The 12423-nt window shown below is 46.6% G+C and overlaps 2 protein-coding genes across 2 annotated transcripts in view; both read left to right on the plus strand.

The window, feature by feature from the left end:
* The first annotated feature begins 465 nt into the window (after positions 1–465).
* Positions 466–8304, plus strand: Tp53i3 (tumor protein p53 inducible protein 3). The gene is made up of 6 exons (XM_005360881.3): positions 466–623; positions 1239–1421; positions 4343–4610; positions 5780–5989; positions 7237–7433; positions 8036–8304. The coding sequence occupies exons 2-6, from the start codon at positions 1284–1286 to the stop codon at positions 8216–8218; spliced, it is 996 nt and encodes a 331-aa protein (XP_005360938.1). The 5' UTR covers positions 466–623; positions 1239–1283; the 3' UTR covers positions 8219–8304.
* Positions 8305–8629: 325 nt separating this feature from the next.
* Sf3b6 (splicing factor 3b subunit 6) overlaps positions 8630–12423 on the plus strand; it is an 8592-nt gene continuing 4798 nt past the window's right edge. The window contains exons 1-2 of the mRNA XM_005360883.2: positions 8630–8901; positions 11734–11852. Coding sequence (XP_005360940.1) covers positions 8872–8901; positions 11734–11852 — 149 coding nt within the window. The 5' untranslated portion in view covers positions 8630–8871. The remainder of the gene's footprint in view (positions 8902–11733; positions 11853–12423) is intronic.

The raw sequence follows: 12423 nt of genomic DNA on the forward strand, positions 1-12423 counted from the left end.
TTAGAGACCAGGCAGGAATGACACATACACACACACTAGTTTGCCACAGAAATCAGGCGATAGTGGTGCACGTCCTTAATCCCAGAATGAGAGAGGATTATAAAATGGGAGGAGACAGCTCTCACAGACAGTCTCATTCTGAGGTTTCCTGGAGGTGGGATCACCATTTTCAGACTAAGGTTGAGGTAAGAGCCAGTGGCTGACTGCTTTGTTTTTCTGGTCTTCAGGTTGAACCCCAATATCTGTCTCTGAGTTCTTATTAATCTTGCTTCAAAAGGATAAAAAGGACAATAGTTTGGATTGGCTCCCTTCAGTCCCACCCCTTGGACCTCTCAGAGTTCAGAGTCCGGTAGCAGCTGAGGGCGGGCCCTTGGCTCTGGGGTGTGGTCACCAGCACCCAAAGGAGCCAAGACGGGCAGTACCTGCTAAACAAGCTTAGTTAAGTTATTCCCATGGCCTGAAGGGGCCTGTCGACAGGACTGGGGATTCCAACCCTGAAACAGGGTAATCTGTTGCAGCCCTTCAGTGTTTCCAGCCCTGGGCAGTGTTTCAAAGTGTGTCATCCAGGACCAAGAGCCTGTGGAGGGATTGCAGGGTCCTGGGAGACAGGATCCAGGATCTGGGTGAGCAGCCATCTGCAGTGGGTGCTGCACAGGGGTGTTGCTGTAACTTTAAAAAATGCTGCATAGAGAACCATGCAACAAGATTCACATAGGAGGCTTATTGGAAGAGGAGAGAGAAGGGGCAGAATAGAGGACAGAGAGTAGGGGGCAGAGGCTGGTCCCTGGGGACAAGAGAAAAAGAGAGAGGGAGAGAGGGGATGTGGAGAGAAAAAAAAAGAGAGAGAAGGAGATGGGAGTTGGGCAGGCCCAGCCCCCCCCTTTTTTTTTTTTTGCAGAGAAAGTGGTTATTTATTTAGTGGGTTATGGAAGGGAAGGGGGAAGGGGAGAGGGAGGAAGAAGGGGGACGAGGAGAGAGAGGTAGAGAGGGAAAGAGAGAGAGAGAGAGAGGGAGAGAGAGAGAGAGAGAGAGAGAAAGGAGCCACAGCAACAGCTACTTCCTCCGAAGAGAGATGGAAAGGAAGGAATCAGGCCCACCTTCTAAAAGGGAAAGCAGCAAACGTGCACAGGAGCTGCTCTCAGTGGCTGCAGCTGAGGACGGATCCTGTCAGGACCCCAGGGGCAAGCCAGGGCAGGCTCTTGAATGCTAACAGGTGTCCCTACCCCTCTTCCCTTCAGAGCCTGGGCTTTCTGCCTGCTGCCCACCCAGTGTACCCAGACAGCATGCTGGCAGTGTACTTTGACCAGCCAGGTGGACCAGAAAACCTCTACCTCAAGGAGGTGGCCAAGCCGAGCCCAGGAGAGGGTGAAGTCCTCCTGAAGGTGGCAGCCAGTGCCCTGAACAGGGCTGACTTACTCCAGGTACCCAAGGGTTCCACCAAGCAGTGCAGGGTGGGCTCCAGGGCTCAATCTCTGTCTTCAGTGAACTGACCAGATAGAAAAAGCAGGGACTGGGGTGTTGCCCACAACACCCATTAGAACAGCTGTCCTGGGGGTTCTGAGGCCCAAAGCTAAGTGGCCACTTTGTTCCTGTAAATGAGGGGCTGTGCCGAGGGTGTAGCTCACTGGGCGAGCCTTTGCCTAACATGCTCCAAGCCCTGGGTGATCCTCCACAGCAAAAACAGGGGTGTTTGCAAAGCACAGCCCACTGTGTGTTCCCTCATCATCTTCCTGGGCATCCCGGAAAGGGGCAGGGAAGTACCATTTGTTGACACAGGAGGGTGGGATGGGGGGGACAGCTGCCCCTAAAAACTCGACAGACAAGCTTATTTATATTTTACAGATAAAGGAAGACCTAGAACAAAATTAGACATGGTCCCTTCACAGTCTTAATGACTTAATCTAGACTGCTGTGCCCTTGGAACCCAAACTGAAAAAAAGTGCTTGTTAATTAAACTTTGGTTAGGATTTTTTCTCTTATAGGCCTTGAATTTTACCCAGTTAATTCTAAAGCCTAGTTAGAGTATTACCCTTTTTTAAACAGACTCTTTTGAAAATAGGCTGGCTTCCAGGTAACCCAGGAACAGCCAAGGAAGCAAACTGACCCAATGCGGTCTGATTAATAAATTACAATGTAAACAACCTCTCACCCACACTCCTCTAAGTGATCCAAACAAACTGACTGGCTTGGAAAAGAAAAGTTACAATCCAACCAAAAGAGGGAACGCTAATGGGCAACTTTTATTTATTTGTTGTTTTAATTTTTCACTTTAAAATTGTTTTAATAATTTTAATGATAATAATAAAATAAATAATAAAAATAGAAGTAAAAAATGGTTTTAACCCTACACAGACCAGGATGGTCTCATACTTGAGATCGTCCCAACTCGGTCTCCAGAATGTTCACCACTGATGTAGCCTACAATTTTAATAATGAATGATCCCAGCACTGTGGAGGCTGAGGCTGGAGGATTGCCTCAAGTTTGAGGCCAGCCTAGGCTTCAAAGAAAGAACTTGTGGTGGTGGTGGGTTGGTGGGTAAACCAACAACTAGAAAAATGAAATGAAGTAGGGCCAAAGACGTAACTGTGGTAGAAGATTTGCCTAACATGCTCAAGGTCCTCGGCACCACAAAAACAAACACGTGAAAGGAAGCAGATTATACAAGGAAGGATAAGGCACAGTTCAGTCGCAGGCTGTGGGTTTGATACCCGGCACTTTCCACCACAGCCTCCTTCACAGTTGAGCTGGCTGGGGTCAACCAGAACTGTGCACCAGGGGTGAGGACGGTGACTCTGTCGGTGAACCGTGGTGGAACAAGCACGAGGACCTGAGCTTGGATGGCCAGGCCAATAATTAAAACCCAGGTGTGCGGACTGGAGAGCTGGCTCAGCGGTTAAGAGCCCTGGCTGCTCTCCCAGAGGACCTGGGCTCGATTCCGAGCACCCACATGGAGTTACTGTCTGTAACTCCAGTTCCAGGGAATCTGGCATCCTCCCGTACACATAAATGCAGGAAAAACTCAACTTCATATAAAGTAAACCTTAAAAGTAAAGGTGTGTGTGTGCACCTGTCATCCCAGAAACAGGAGAAACCCCCAGAGATAGGAGAATCCATGGAGCTTGCTGGCCAGCCAGTCTAGTTGAACAAGTAACTCTAAACGTCAAATATAAGGTGGCGAGCACTCAGTATTGACCTCTGGATTCCATATGCATCCTACACACATATGTGCATGTACACCCACACACACATACACACACATAAAGAAATGGGTATCAGAATCAACTGGTGAACTTTTTAAAATGAACATGTTGGGACCAGGCAATTGTAGTCTGAAAGGGCTCTGATGTAAAACCCCATTTATGTCCTTGTGGTCTAAAGCATTTGAGACCCAGGGTAAGTACAGTTTGTCATTCAATAAATTACAATGATTGGTGAAAATTCCACGGTTTTGTTCCCAGTCTCTTTAATAATTTACTTTGCAATCTTGGACAAGCCATTTCCCCACCCTGGTCTCTTCCTTTCTTTCTTCCTTTGTACAGGACTTGGATAAACTAACTAGCTGAGGACTCTATCAGTTGTGGTACTCACTGCTATTTGTGACCTGAAGCCTTTAATTTACATAAACCAAGCCATTTCCCTCTCCTTTTTTCTGACTTACAAAACTGGACTTCCCTGAGTGGTGGTAGCATACACATTTAATCCCAGCACTCAGAAGACAGAGGCAGGCTAATCTCTGGGACTGTGTGGCCAGCCTAGTCTACAGAGTGAATTCTGGGACTGCCATGGCTATACAGAGAAACCCTGTCTTGAAAAACCAAAAAAACAAAAAATAACCCAAACTGGAACTGGATTTCATAGTTGGAGTGAGCCACTCATTGGCACTCATTGGTTCCTAGCTGCTCGGCCCCAAAATAACCACACAGAAACTGTATTAATTAAACCACTGCTTGGCCCATTAGCTCTAACTTCTTATTTGCTAACTCTTACATCTTAATTTAACCCATCTCCATTAATCTGTGCATCATCCCGAGGTTGTGGCCTACCAGCAAAGTTTCAGCATGTCTGTCTCCAGGCGGCTCCATGACTTCTCCTGACTCTGCCCTTCTTTCTCCCAGCAAACAGTCTAGCTTTCCTCACTGAGTTCTGTTCTTCCCTGCCATAGGCTCAAAGCAGTTCTTTATTCCTTAACCAATAGAAGTAACACACAGACAGAAGGCCCTCACACATCACTTCATCCTGACTTTTCTCTGAGAAGAGGAAGAGCTGTTAGAGGTCCAGGGACGCGGCACACACAGGTTTCCGGTGACCACCTCCCTGATGCATACGCCTCTCTTTCTGCAGAGACTGGGCCAGTATGACCCGCCCCCAGGGGCCAGTAGCATTTTAGGACTTGAAGCGTCGGGACATGTGGCTGAGCTGGGGCCTGGCTGCAAGGGACACTGGAAGATCGGGGATTTGGCCATGGCTTTGCTCCCTGGTGGAGGACAAGCTCAGTATGTCACTGTCCATGAAGATCTTCTTATGCCTATCCCAAAAGGACTGACCCTGTCTCAAGCAGCGGCCATCCCAGAGGCCTGGATTACTGCCTTTCAGCTCTTACATCTGGCAGGTGAGGATGCCTGCTATTAACTTCACACAGCAGGCCTCACCCCCTCTGGAGCCAACCTCCCTAAACCTCAGCAGACCTCCAGGATACCCTCTCCAAACCCCAGCAGCCCTCTAGGATACCCAGCACCAACCAGCCTGCCCCACCTTTCTGTATCAGGTCATCAAACCATGTTAAAATGGCTTGATACAGGGGCGGTGAGAACTATGGGTAGCAGATGGGAGGTCTATGAATATCTTAACACAAGACCCGGGAGCAATATGCACCTCAAATCATGCAGGCTTCTCTTTGGGGCCCAGGGCAATAGAAGAGGCAGACTAGGGGTGTATCTCAGTGGTAGATCATTTTCCTAGCATGCTCAGGGGCCTGCGTTTGATCCTCAACTTTGAAAAAAGAAAAAAAAGGAAAGAAGAGAAAAAAAGGAAGAAATACAGCCATAGGATTTGTGAGAATAGCTATCTCTCTACCAGCAATTGAAGTCTGAGGTGGGATAACCTGATGTGAGCAGGGGTGGCTTTTTAGGAACAAAACGACCTGGGCTGTGGTAGACAAAATAAACATCAAGGCAGACCAAGAAAGTCTCAAAGGGAGGGCAGCCGCTGCTCTCAGAGATGAGGGATGGTTGTTGTCCTTAGTAAAAGATGAGGTTGGGTAGATCGAAGGCCTTCAATGCCAGGCTGTTTGGACTCAGTGCAAAACCAAAAAGTCACTTCCCATTTTGAGAAAAAAAAATATGCTAAAGAAAGCTCCATTTGGAGTGGAAGAGTCTGGTGTCTATGTGCAACACTTGAGTCAGTAAGACCACCTAAAGGCAGATTCAGAATGAAGGAGGACTGGCTTCAGGTGATGACAATGGGCAATGGGGGCTTCTCTTGCTTTAAAAAGTATGTACGTAGATACACGCATTTGGGTGTTAGTTCGCATTTCAAACAGAGATAATAGATGTGGCTACCAATAGTTTTGTAACTAAAGTCCATTTCCCCCTTGATCAGAGACAGTAAGGGAAGAGAGAAAAGAGAGAAAGACAGAGAGAGACACATACAGAGAGAACTGTCAATGTATTCCTTCAGAAAGCAAGTTATTTGGCATTTGGTCCAAGAGTTGGCCGATGAGGATAGGCTATTTCTATAGTTGGACAGAAGGGATAACAGCTTCTGTACTCTCCATCACAGGCCATGTTCAAGTTGGAGATTATGTGCTGATCCATGCAGGATCGAGCGGTGTGGGCACAGCTGCCATCCAGCTGACTCGGAAGGCTGGTGCTATTCCTCTGGTCACAGCTGGCTCCCCGCACAAACTTCAAATGGCCGAAAATCTTGGAGCTGCTGCTGGATTCAATTACAGGGAAGATTTTTCTGAAGCAACACTGAGATTCACTAAAGGTAACTCACTCAGCAGATATAAAAAAAATGGTTAAATGAAACCTTCATCTCCATGGTTGCTGAAAGAACTATAGCTGCCCTGGACAAACTGGTGTGTTCTGGTGTTTGATTACTAGAGACTAGCACCCAGCACGGGGCTTCTAAGATTATTTCAGTGTTGTTCATATCCATGCAGGGCTAGAACTCCACCACCAAGAGCTACATCCCTAACCCACAATGTGTATTCTTGTAAGTGACATGGTTCATACATGTTTAGAAACTGCATAATCACACAGAGTTGTTCTAGAATTATCCAGGGCCCATTCTTCCCAAACAGCCACTCGATAGCGAGGTAACAGGAAGCCTGCAGCCCAGACTAATGAGATGGTCAAAGTCGGGCTGGGGTGAGAACCCCATAAGCAGGCAGGCAGGCAGGTGTGTGTGCGCGCGCATATGTGCGTATGCCAAATCTGGATTTTTTTTTTTTGAAGAAGGGGTTTCATATATCCAGGCTGGCCTCAAACTCACTATAGCTAAGAATGACCTTGAACCTCTGATTCTCCCGTTTTTATCTTCCCAGTGCTGGGATTACAGATATACGCCACCTTACCTGGTTTATGTGATTCTGGGGACCAAGTCCAGGGTTTTATGCACGTTAGGCAGACACCACCAATTGAGCTACAACATAGCTCAAATCTGACTTTTCCCCCATTCACCTTTTTCTGTTTTCTTGTGGGTAGAAAAGGAGAGACGAGAACAAAGTTAGCAAGCTATGACTGATACCCAGGGCAGACTTTCTAACTTAGATGTGGACAAGCATCTGCTCTGTGGCCTGGAGTAGATTTCCTCTTTTCTACTCTTACTCAGCCTGAATGCTGGTGGGACTGTATTACTTGGGTGAGGGAGGAGTGCGGTGAGATACCAGGTCTAGGATGCGGTGGGGACTGGGGACTCAAATGATGCACTATATTACAATGCTGTTATAGAGTACTATGATGTAATTCCATTTACAACAATATTTCTATGGCCAATGTTTTTAGTCCCAACTGTACATGTATTAACTTGTTATTTTGAGGCAAGTTCTCACCATGTACCCCAGGTCAGCCTCGAGCTTGATCCTCCTGCCTCCTCCTCCAAGTGCTGCAATTACAGGCGTGCATTGCCACACCTACATTTATTTTTACCCACATTCCCACAGATACACCATGAAATCGTATTTGTACCAATTTTTGTGTCTAACATTACTATCAATCTTTCCCCTTTGGAAGGCGTTGGAGTTGATATTATTCTAGACTGCGTAGGTGGATCCTATTGGGAGAAGAATGTCAACTGCCTTGCTCTTGACGGCCGCTGGATTCTCTATGGTTTAATAGGAGGCGCTGATGTTAATGGGCCCTTGTTTTCAAAACTGCTTTTTAAGCGAGGCAGTCTGATCGCCAGCTTGTTGCGACCTAGGGATATTAAGGTGAGTGGGAGAAGAGTCTGTCAACCCAGAAAACTGTTGTACAGACCCAGTCATAGGGAACGCCCATAAAGAAACCTGCTATCTTGTGGACAGATGTGTCAGAGAAGTATTCAGATTAGCCAGCAGAAACCTCCGGCATATCCATCCCATGCCACACACACACACACACACACACACACACACACACACACACACACTTTCCATCAGGATGAACAAAACAGTCGAGGCTTTGTTTTCAGGGTAGATCTCTTTTCAGTGTACTAAGAAAGTCTACTAGGTAAATAAGCTTACACCTTCAACAAATTTCTGTTCCTTAAAGTCCTCTGTAGCATTCTAGCAGGCGCCAGCTTTAGGAATGTTATTCCATCAGTTTCGCACCCCATGGGGAAGATAAGGCTTGAGCATTCCTTTGTATTGACACTATGTAAGTCTATCAGTTACACTAGGGTTTTACTGTATCTTACCCGATACAGATTGAGGTTGCTCGTTTGAAAGCATGCTCTTTCATATGGGAAGTGAAGGGGTGTGCTGTTTCAGATGCTCAGACAGGATGGGGCATGGCAGGGTAGGGCCTCTCTTCAGGTTGATGTTCTTTTCCTTAGTACAAGCAAGCGCTGGTGAAAACTTTCACGGAGCAGATTCTGCCCTACTTCTCCGAGGACTGCCCCCAACGTCTGCTGCCGGTGGTGGACAGGGTCTACCACGCGACTGATATTCGAGCGGCCCACGAGTACATGGAGGCTAACAAGAACGTGGGCAAAATCGTCCTGGAGCTGCCCCAGTGAAGGAGGACTCCGGAGCAAACTTGGGAGTGGCTTCTACTCCCAGGACCGCCCCTGTAAAACTGGTGTAACGAAATAAAAGAGGAAATACGCAGAAAAAGGGAGGTGTGCTTTCTGTCGGTGACCCAACACGAAGACGTGGGAAGGGGGGAGTCCGGACCATCAGGCGGATGGGCGACCCGAGATCCAGGCCCAGCACCACCGCTCAGAGTAAGGGTCAGATGCTCTAAGCACGCAACGAGCGCGCCACGCCCACCTCCGCGTCCGTCCGCAGCGCCTGGCCGCAGCCCGTGGGGCGGGCTCCTCAAATAGACCCCGCCCCGCCCCTCAGTCCTCCAGCCCCGCCCCTTCAAACAGGAACACCTCCCTCCCCGTAGTCTTCGCTCCGCCTCTTCCTGTCCGCTCTCCGGAAGCGTCTTGGAGCTCGCCTTTTCGTCTTCCGGCCTGAGAACGCACGCAGTAGTTTGGTCTGGAACATCTTTTCGAGGAGTCGACACGGCTTAGTTTGAGGCGCGGGCTTCCCGGCAGCGCTGTGACAGCTTCCGGCGCTGCCTGGCTGTGGACACTCTGTGTCTGGCGCCCTGTCGCCCTCGACGGCAACCGAGCTTTAGAGACACTCAGAGGAGTCCCACGGTAACCTCCCACAGCTCGCCAAGATGGCGATGCAAGCGGCCAAGAGGGCGAATGTGAGTACCCGCTTTCCGCGCGGGTGGGGAACGATCGCGGGGCTTGACTGTGGCAGCGTGGGGCGGGGGAGCGTTCTTGTCCTCCGCCCACAGGCGGGGAAACCCGTCGCCTGTTGGGTCAGAGGAGTGTTTCTCCTGGTCTTATCCTCCGGGGTGCGTTCCTTGAGCGACTTTTCGCCCCCGCCTCTATTGAGAGCCTCCGGTATCACTGACAGCGTAAAATCTACAATCTCTGCTGCTGCTTGACCTCACCTAGGACCAGGCGTTAGGACCTCCTGAGTCTAACAAGTCGATAGCACAGTCGTTCTCAGTAACTCAGTACTCAGTTCACTACCAGCCTGGGATTTTTCTCTCACGTAGAAAGAACTCTCTTATCAATATTTAAGCACCTGCCGTGTCTCTGGTTTTACAGATGGGAAGCAGTTCTTTAGCTGTATTTGTTTAACACCTACTATGTGTCACACGCCAGTGTTAAGTGTTGGGGACACAACAATGGATTAAATAAAAAACTCATTCTTATGTCCTACTGTTGGCAGCGAGTGAAGTGTTGCCAACATCTTTAAGAAAAAAATAGAGAGTAGGCAACGGTTAAAACTTTTAGAATTACACCTACACAAAGACAGATAATTGACCATTGGATATGCTGATGAAGATTTTGCCTACCTTGATCATTTGAATCATTTCGATGAATGAAAACTTGGTTCCTATAGGGTGAAAAGATGGTGGGAATTAAGAAAAAGAAAACTGCAAAGAGTTGGTCCTCTGAGTTTTCTTTCTTTTTTCTTTTCTTTTGTTTTGAGACAGTGTTTCTCGTGTTGCTTTGGAGCCTGTTCTAGAACTCGCGCCACCACTGCCCAGCATGAATTTTCTTTTTTAGAGAAATTGAATTGTTCTAAAGATACTTAAAGTACATTTTATATGCAAACAAGAATGCACCAATAGAATGGGAGAAACCTGATGAAAGAAGAAAGGTGTATTAAGTTCAGGATTAAATCTGGAAATGTGGCTCAGTGGTAGTCCCTGAATTGGATTCCAAGCACCTCAAACCACAACAGAAAACGAAAACAATTAAAGAAGTGATTTTGAGTAGATGAGTGGTTGGTATAGCAGTAGAAGAAAAATGAAATGGATATAGATGAATATATAATACCATTTGGTCATATCCTGGGTTGGCAGGGAAGAGTATACAGCCCTTTCAAATTCTACAGGGCATGATGATGGTGAGGTTTTAGGAGAGAAAAGAGTGTTTTGAAGAGCAAGAAAGCAGATTTATTAAGAGAAATATATTTCTGTCTGGCAGTTTTGATTATAAAACTGGGGAGGGTCTTTATCACCACTACTCATTTGACACTAGGGAATAAAGCTTTTTTTAGTTCATATTTATTTATTATTGTATTGCGTGTGTATGTGCCACACATAATTGACTATATTAGCAAAGAGTAGCTATGAGTTATCAGTGTGGAATAAGGAACGTGAAGAGTGATGGCTATATAGCATGAAAAGGAACAAACTATGGGACAATTTTTTTTTTCTTTTTTTGGAAACAGGGTTTCTCTAGCTTTGTCCTGGAACTGGCTCTGTAGACCAGGCTGGCCTCAAACTCACAAAGATTTGCCTGTCTCTATCTCTCCAGTGCTGGGATTAAAGGTGTGCGCCACCGCCTGGCTGGGACAATATTTTAATGTGAAGGATTGTGAAGAAGTAGAGGTGTTAGCCGGGCGGTGGTGGCGCACGCCTTTAATCCCAGCACTCGGGAGGCAGAGGCAGGCGGATCTCTGGGAGTTCGAGACCAGCCTGGTCTACAGAGCTAGTGCCAGGACAGACTCCAAAGCCACAGAGAAACCCTGTCTCGAAAAACCAAAAAAAAAAAAAAAAAAAGAAGTAGAGGTGTTGGGAGGAAATGGAGTATGGAGGAGGAACAAGAGGCAGGCACCTCGGAGTCAGGCACTGGAACCTTAGTAGAATCACTTTCAGCAGACTGCTGGGTGGTAACTAGGTCTGGGTGTCTAAGAAATAAAGAATATGAGTTGGTGAGTAGAGATGTCCCTCTTCTACTTGACTGAAAGAGAACAAAGCAAGATAAAGTAGAAAGTCAGGGAAGCCAGATACCTTGTCTGCTCTTCAAGATGTCTCTCTAATACCTAGCCCACTGTGCACACTAAAAAGGCAGTTAGTGGGGCTGGAGAGATGGCTCAATGGTTAAGAGCATTGCCTGCTTCTTCCAAAGGTTCTGAGTTCAATTCCCAGCAACCACATGGTGGCTCACAACCATCTGTAATGGGGTCTGGTGCCCACTTCTGGCCTGCAGATATACACACAGACAGAATATTGTATACATACTAAATAAATAAATAAATAAATAAATATTTTTTAAAAACTAAAAAGGCAGTTGGTAACTATTTGAGAGTAAGTGAAGAGGACTCTAATGTTCCGTTTCCTGTGGGCATTGGGAGAACCAGGTTGGCTGCTCACGTAAGGACTAGAAACTGGTTGCTAGGGAAAGCCTGTAAGAACAAGAGAGAGAAGTTATTGACGCAAGTTCTTAAGACATAAGAAAACTTATGAGTGGGATTTTACCCTCTTTTCTGTCCCAGGGGAATGAAGGAGACTGAAGTGGGAAATACTTGTTAAATTGGAGGGCCAAAAGCCTCAGTTTCAGTTCCTGCTTGGAGTATCCCTCTATGTGGTGCTCTGATGTTTTTTGAAGAATATAACCACTTTGAATAGCATCAGATTATAGTTCTTATTCTTGGCGTCTTATTTTACATCATTGAGTTCTTCTTAATAACAGCACTGCTCCTTCAGTATAATGACACATATTTCTCATTTTAGATTCGCCTCCCACCTGAAGTAAATCGAATTTTATATATAAGGAATTTGCCATATAAAATCACAGCGGAAGAAATGTATGATATATTTGGGAAATATGGACCTATTCGTCAAATCAGAGTGTAAGTCTTTTTTTTTTTTCAAGACAGAGTTTCTCTGTAGCTTTGGTGCCTGTCCTGGAGCTAGCTCTTGTAGACCAGTCTGGCCTCAAACTCACGGAGATCCGCCTGTCTCTGCCTCTTGAGTGCCGGGATTAAAGGCGTGCTCCACCACTGCAGAGTATAAGTCTTACTGAGACTTGAAATGTCCCTTATAGAGAATGGTTGCCTAATCTCTAATTTCAGATTTGTGGCTGGGCAGCAAGACTGCTGGGTAGAATGTAGTGATGTGTCTGTTTCATAGTGAGACTACCAAGGCCCATGGTAAAAGACCTTTCTAGTACCATGGGGTGTTTAGTGATAAAATCTTTTAACCCTGAACTGAACTGTTAAACTATCTATACAGTTTCTGAACTTGTGCCATTTAAGGATTCCTCTGAAAGGATCTATATGTAAGTTTTCGTGTGTGTGTGTGTGTGTGTGTGTGTGTGTGTGTGCTGCCTGCATGTATACCCACACACCAGAAAGAAAAGGGCATCAGATCTCATTACTGATGGTTGTGAGCCATCATGTGGTTGCTGGGAATTGAACTCAG

Source organism: Microtus ochrogaster, linkage group LG3, assembly GCF_000317375.1.
Source record: "Microtus ochrogaster isolate Prairie Vole_2 linkage group LG3, MicOch1.0, whole genome shotgun sequence".
In the NCBI taxonomy this organism is placed as follows: Eukaryota; Metazoa; Chordata; class Mammalia; order Rodentia; family Cricetidae; genus Microtus; species Microtus ochrogaster.

Coding starts and splice junctions, on each gene's coding strand:
- Tp53i3 (XM_005360881.3), top strand. CDS start 1,284: ATGCTGGCAGTGTACTTTGACCAGCCAGGTGGACCAGAAAACCTCTAC. Junction 1,422..4,342: donor ACAGGGCTGACTTACTCCAG/GTACCCAAGGGT, acceptor CTCTTTCTGCAG/AGACTGGGCCAGTATGACCC. Junction 4,611..5,779: donor TCAGCTCTTACATCTGGCAG/GTGAGGATGCCT, acceptor TCTCCATCACAG/GCCATGTTCAAGTTGGAGAT.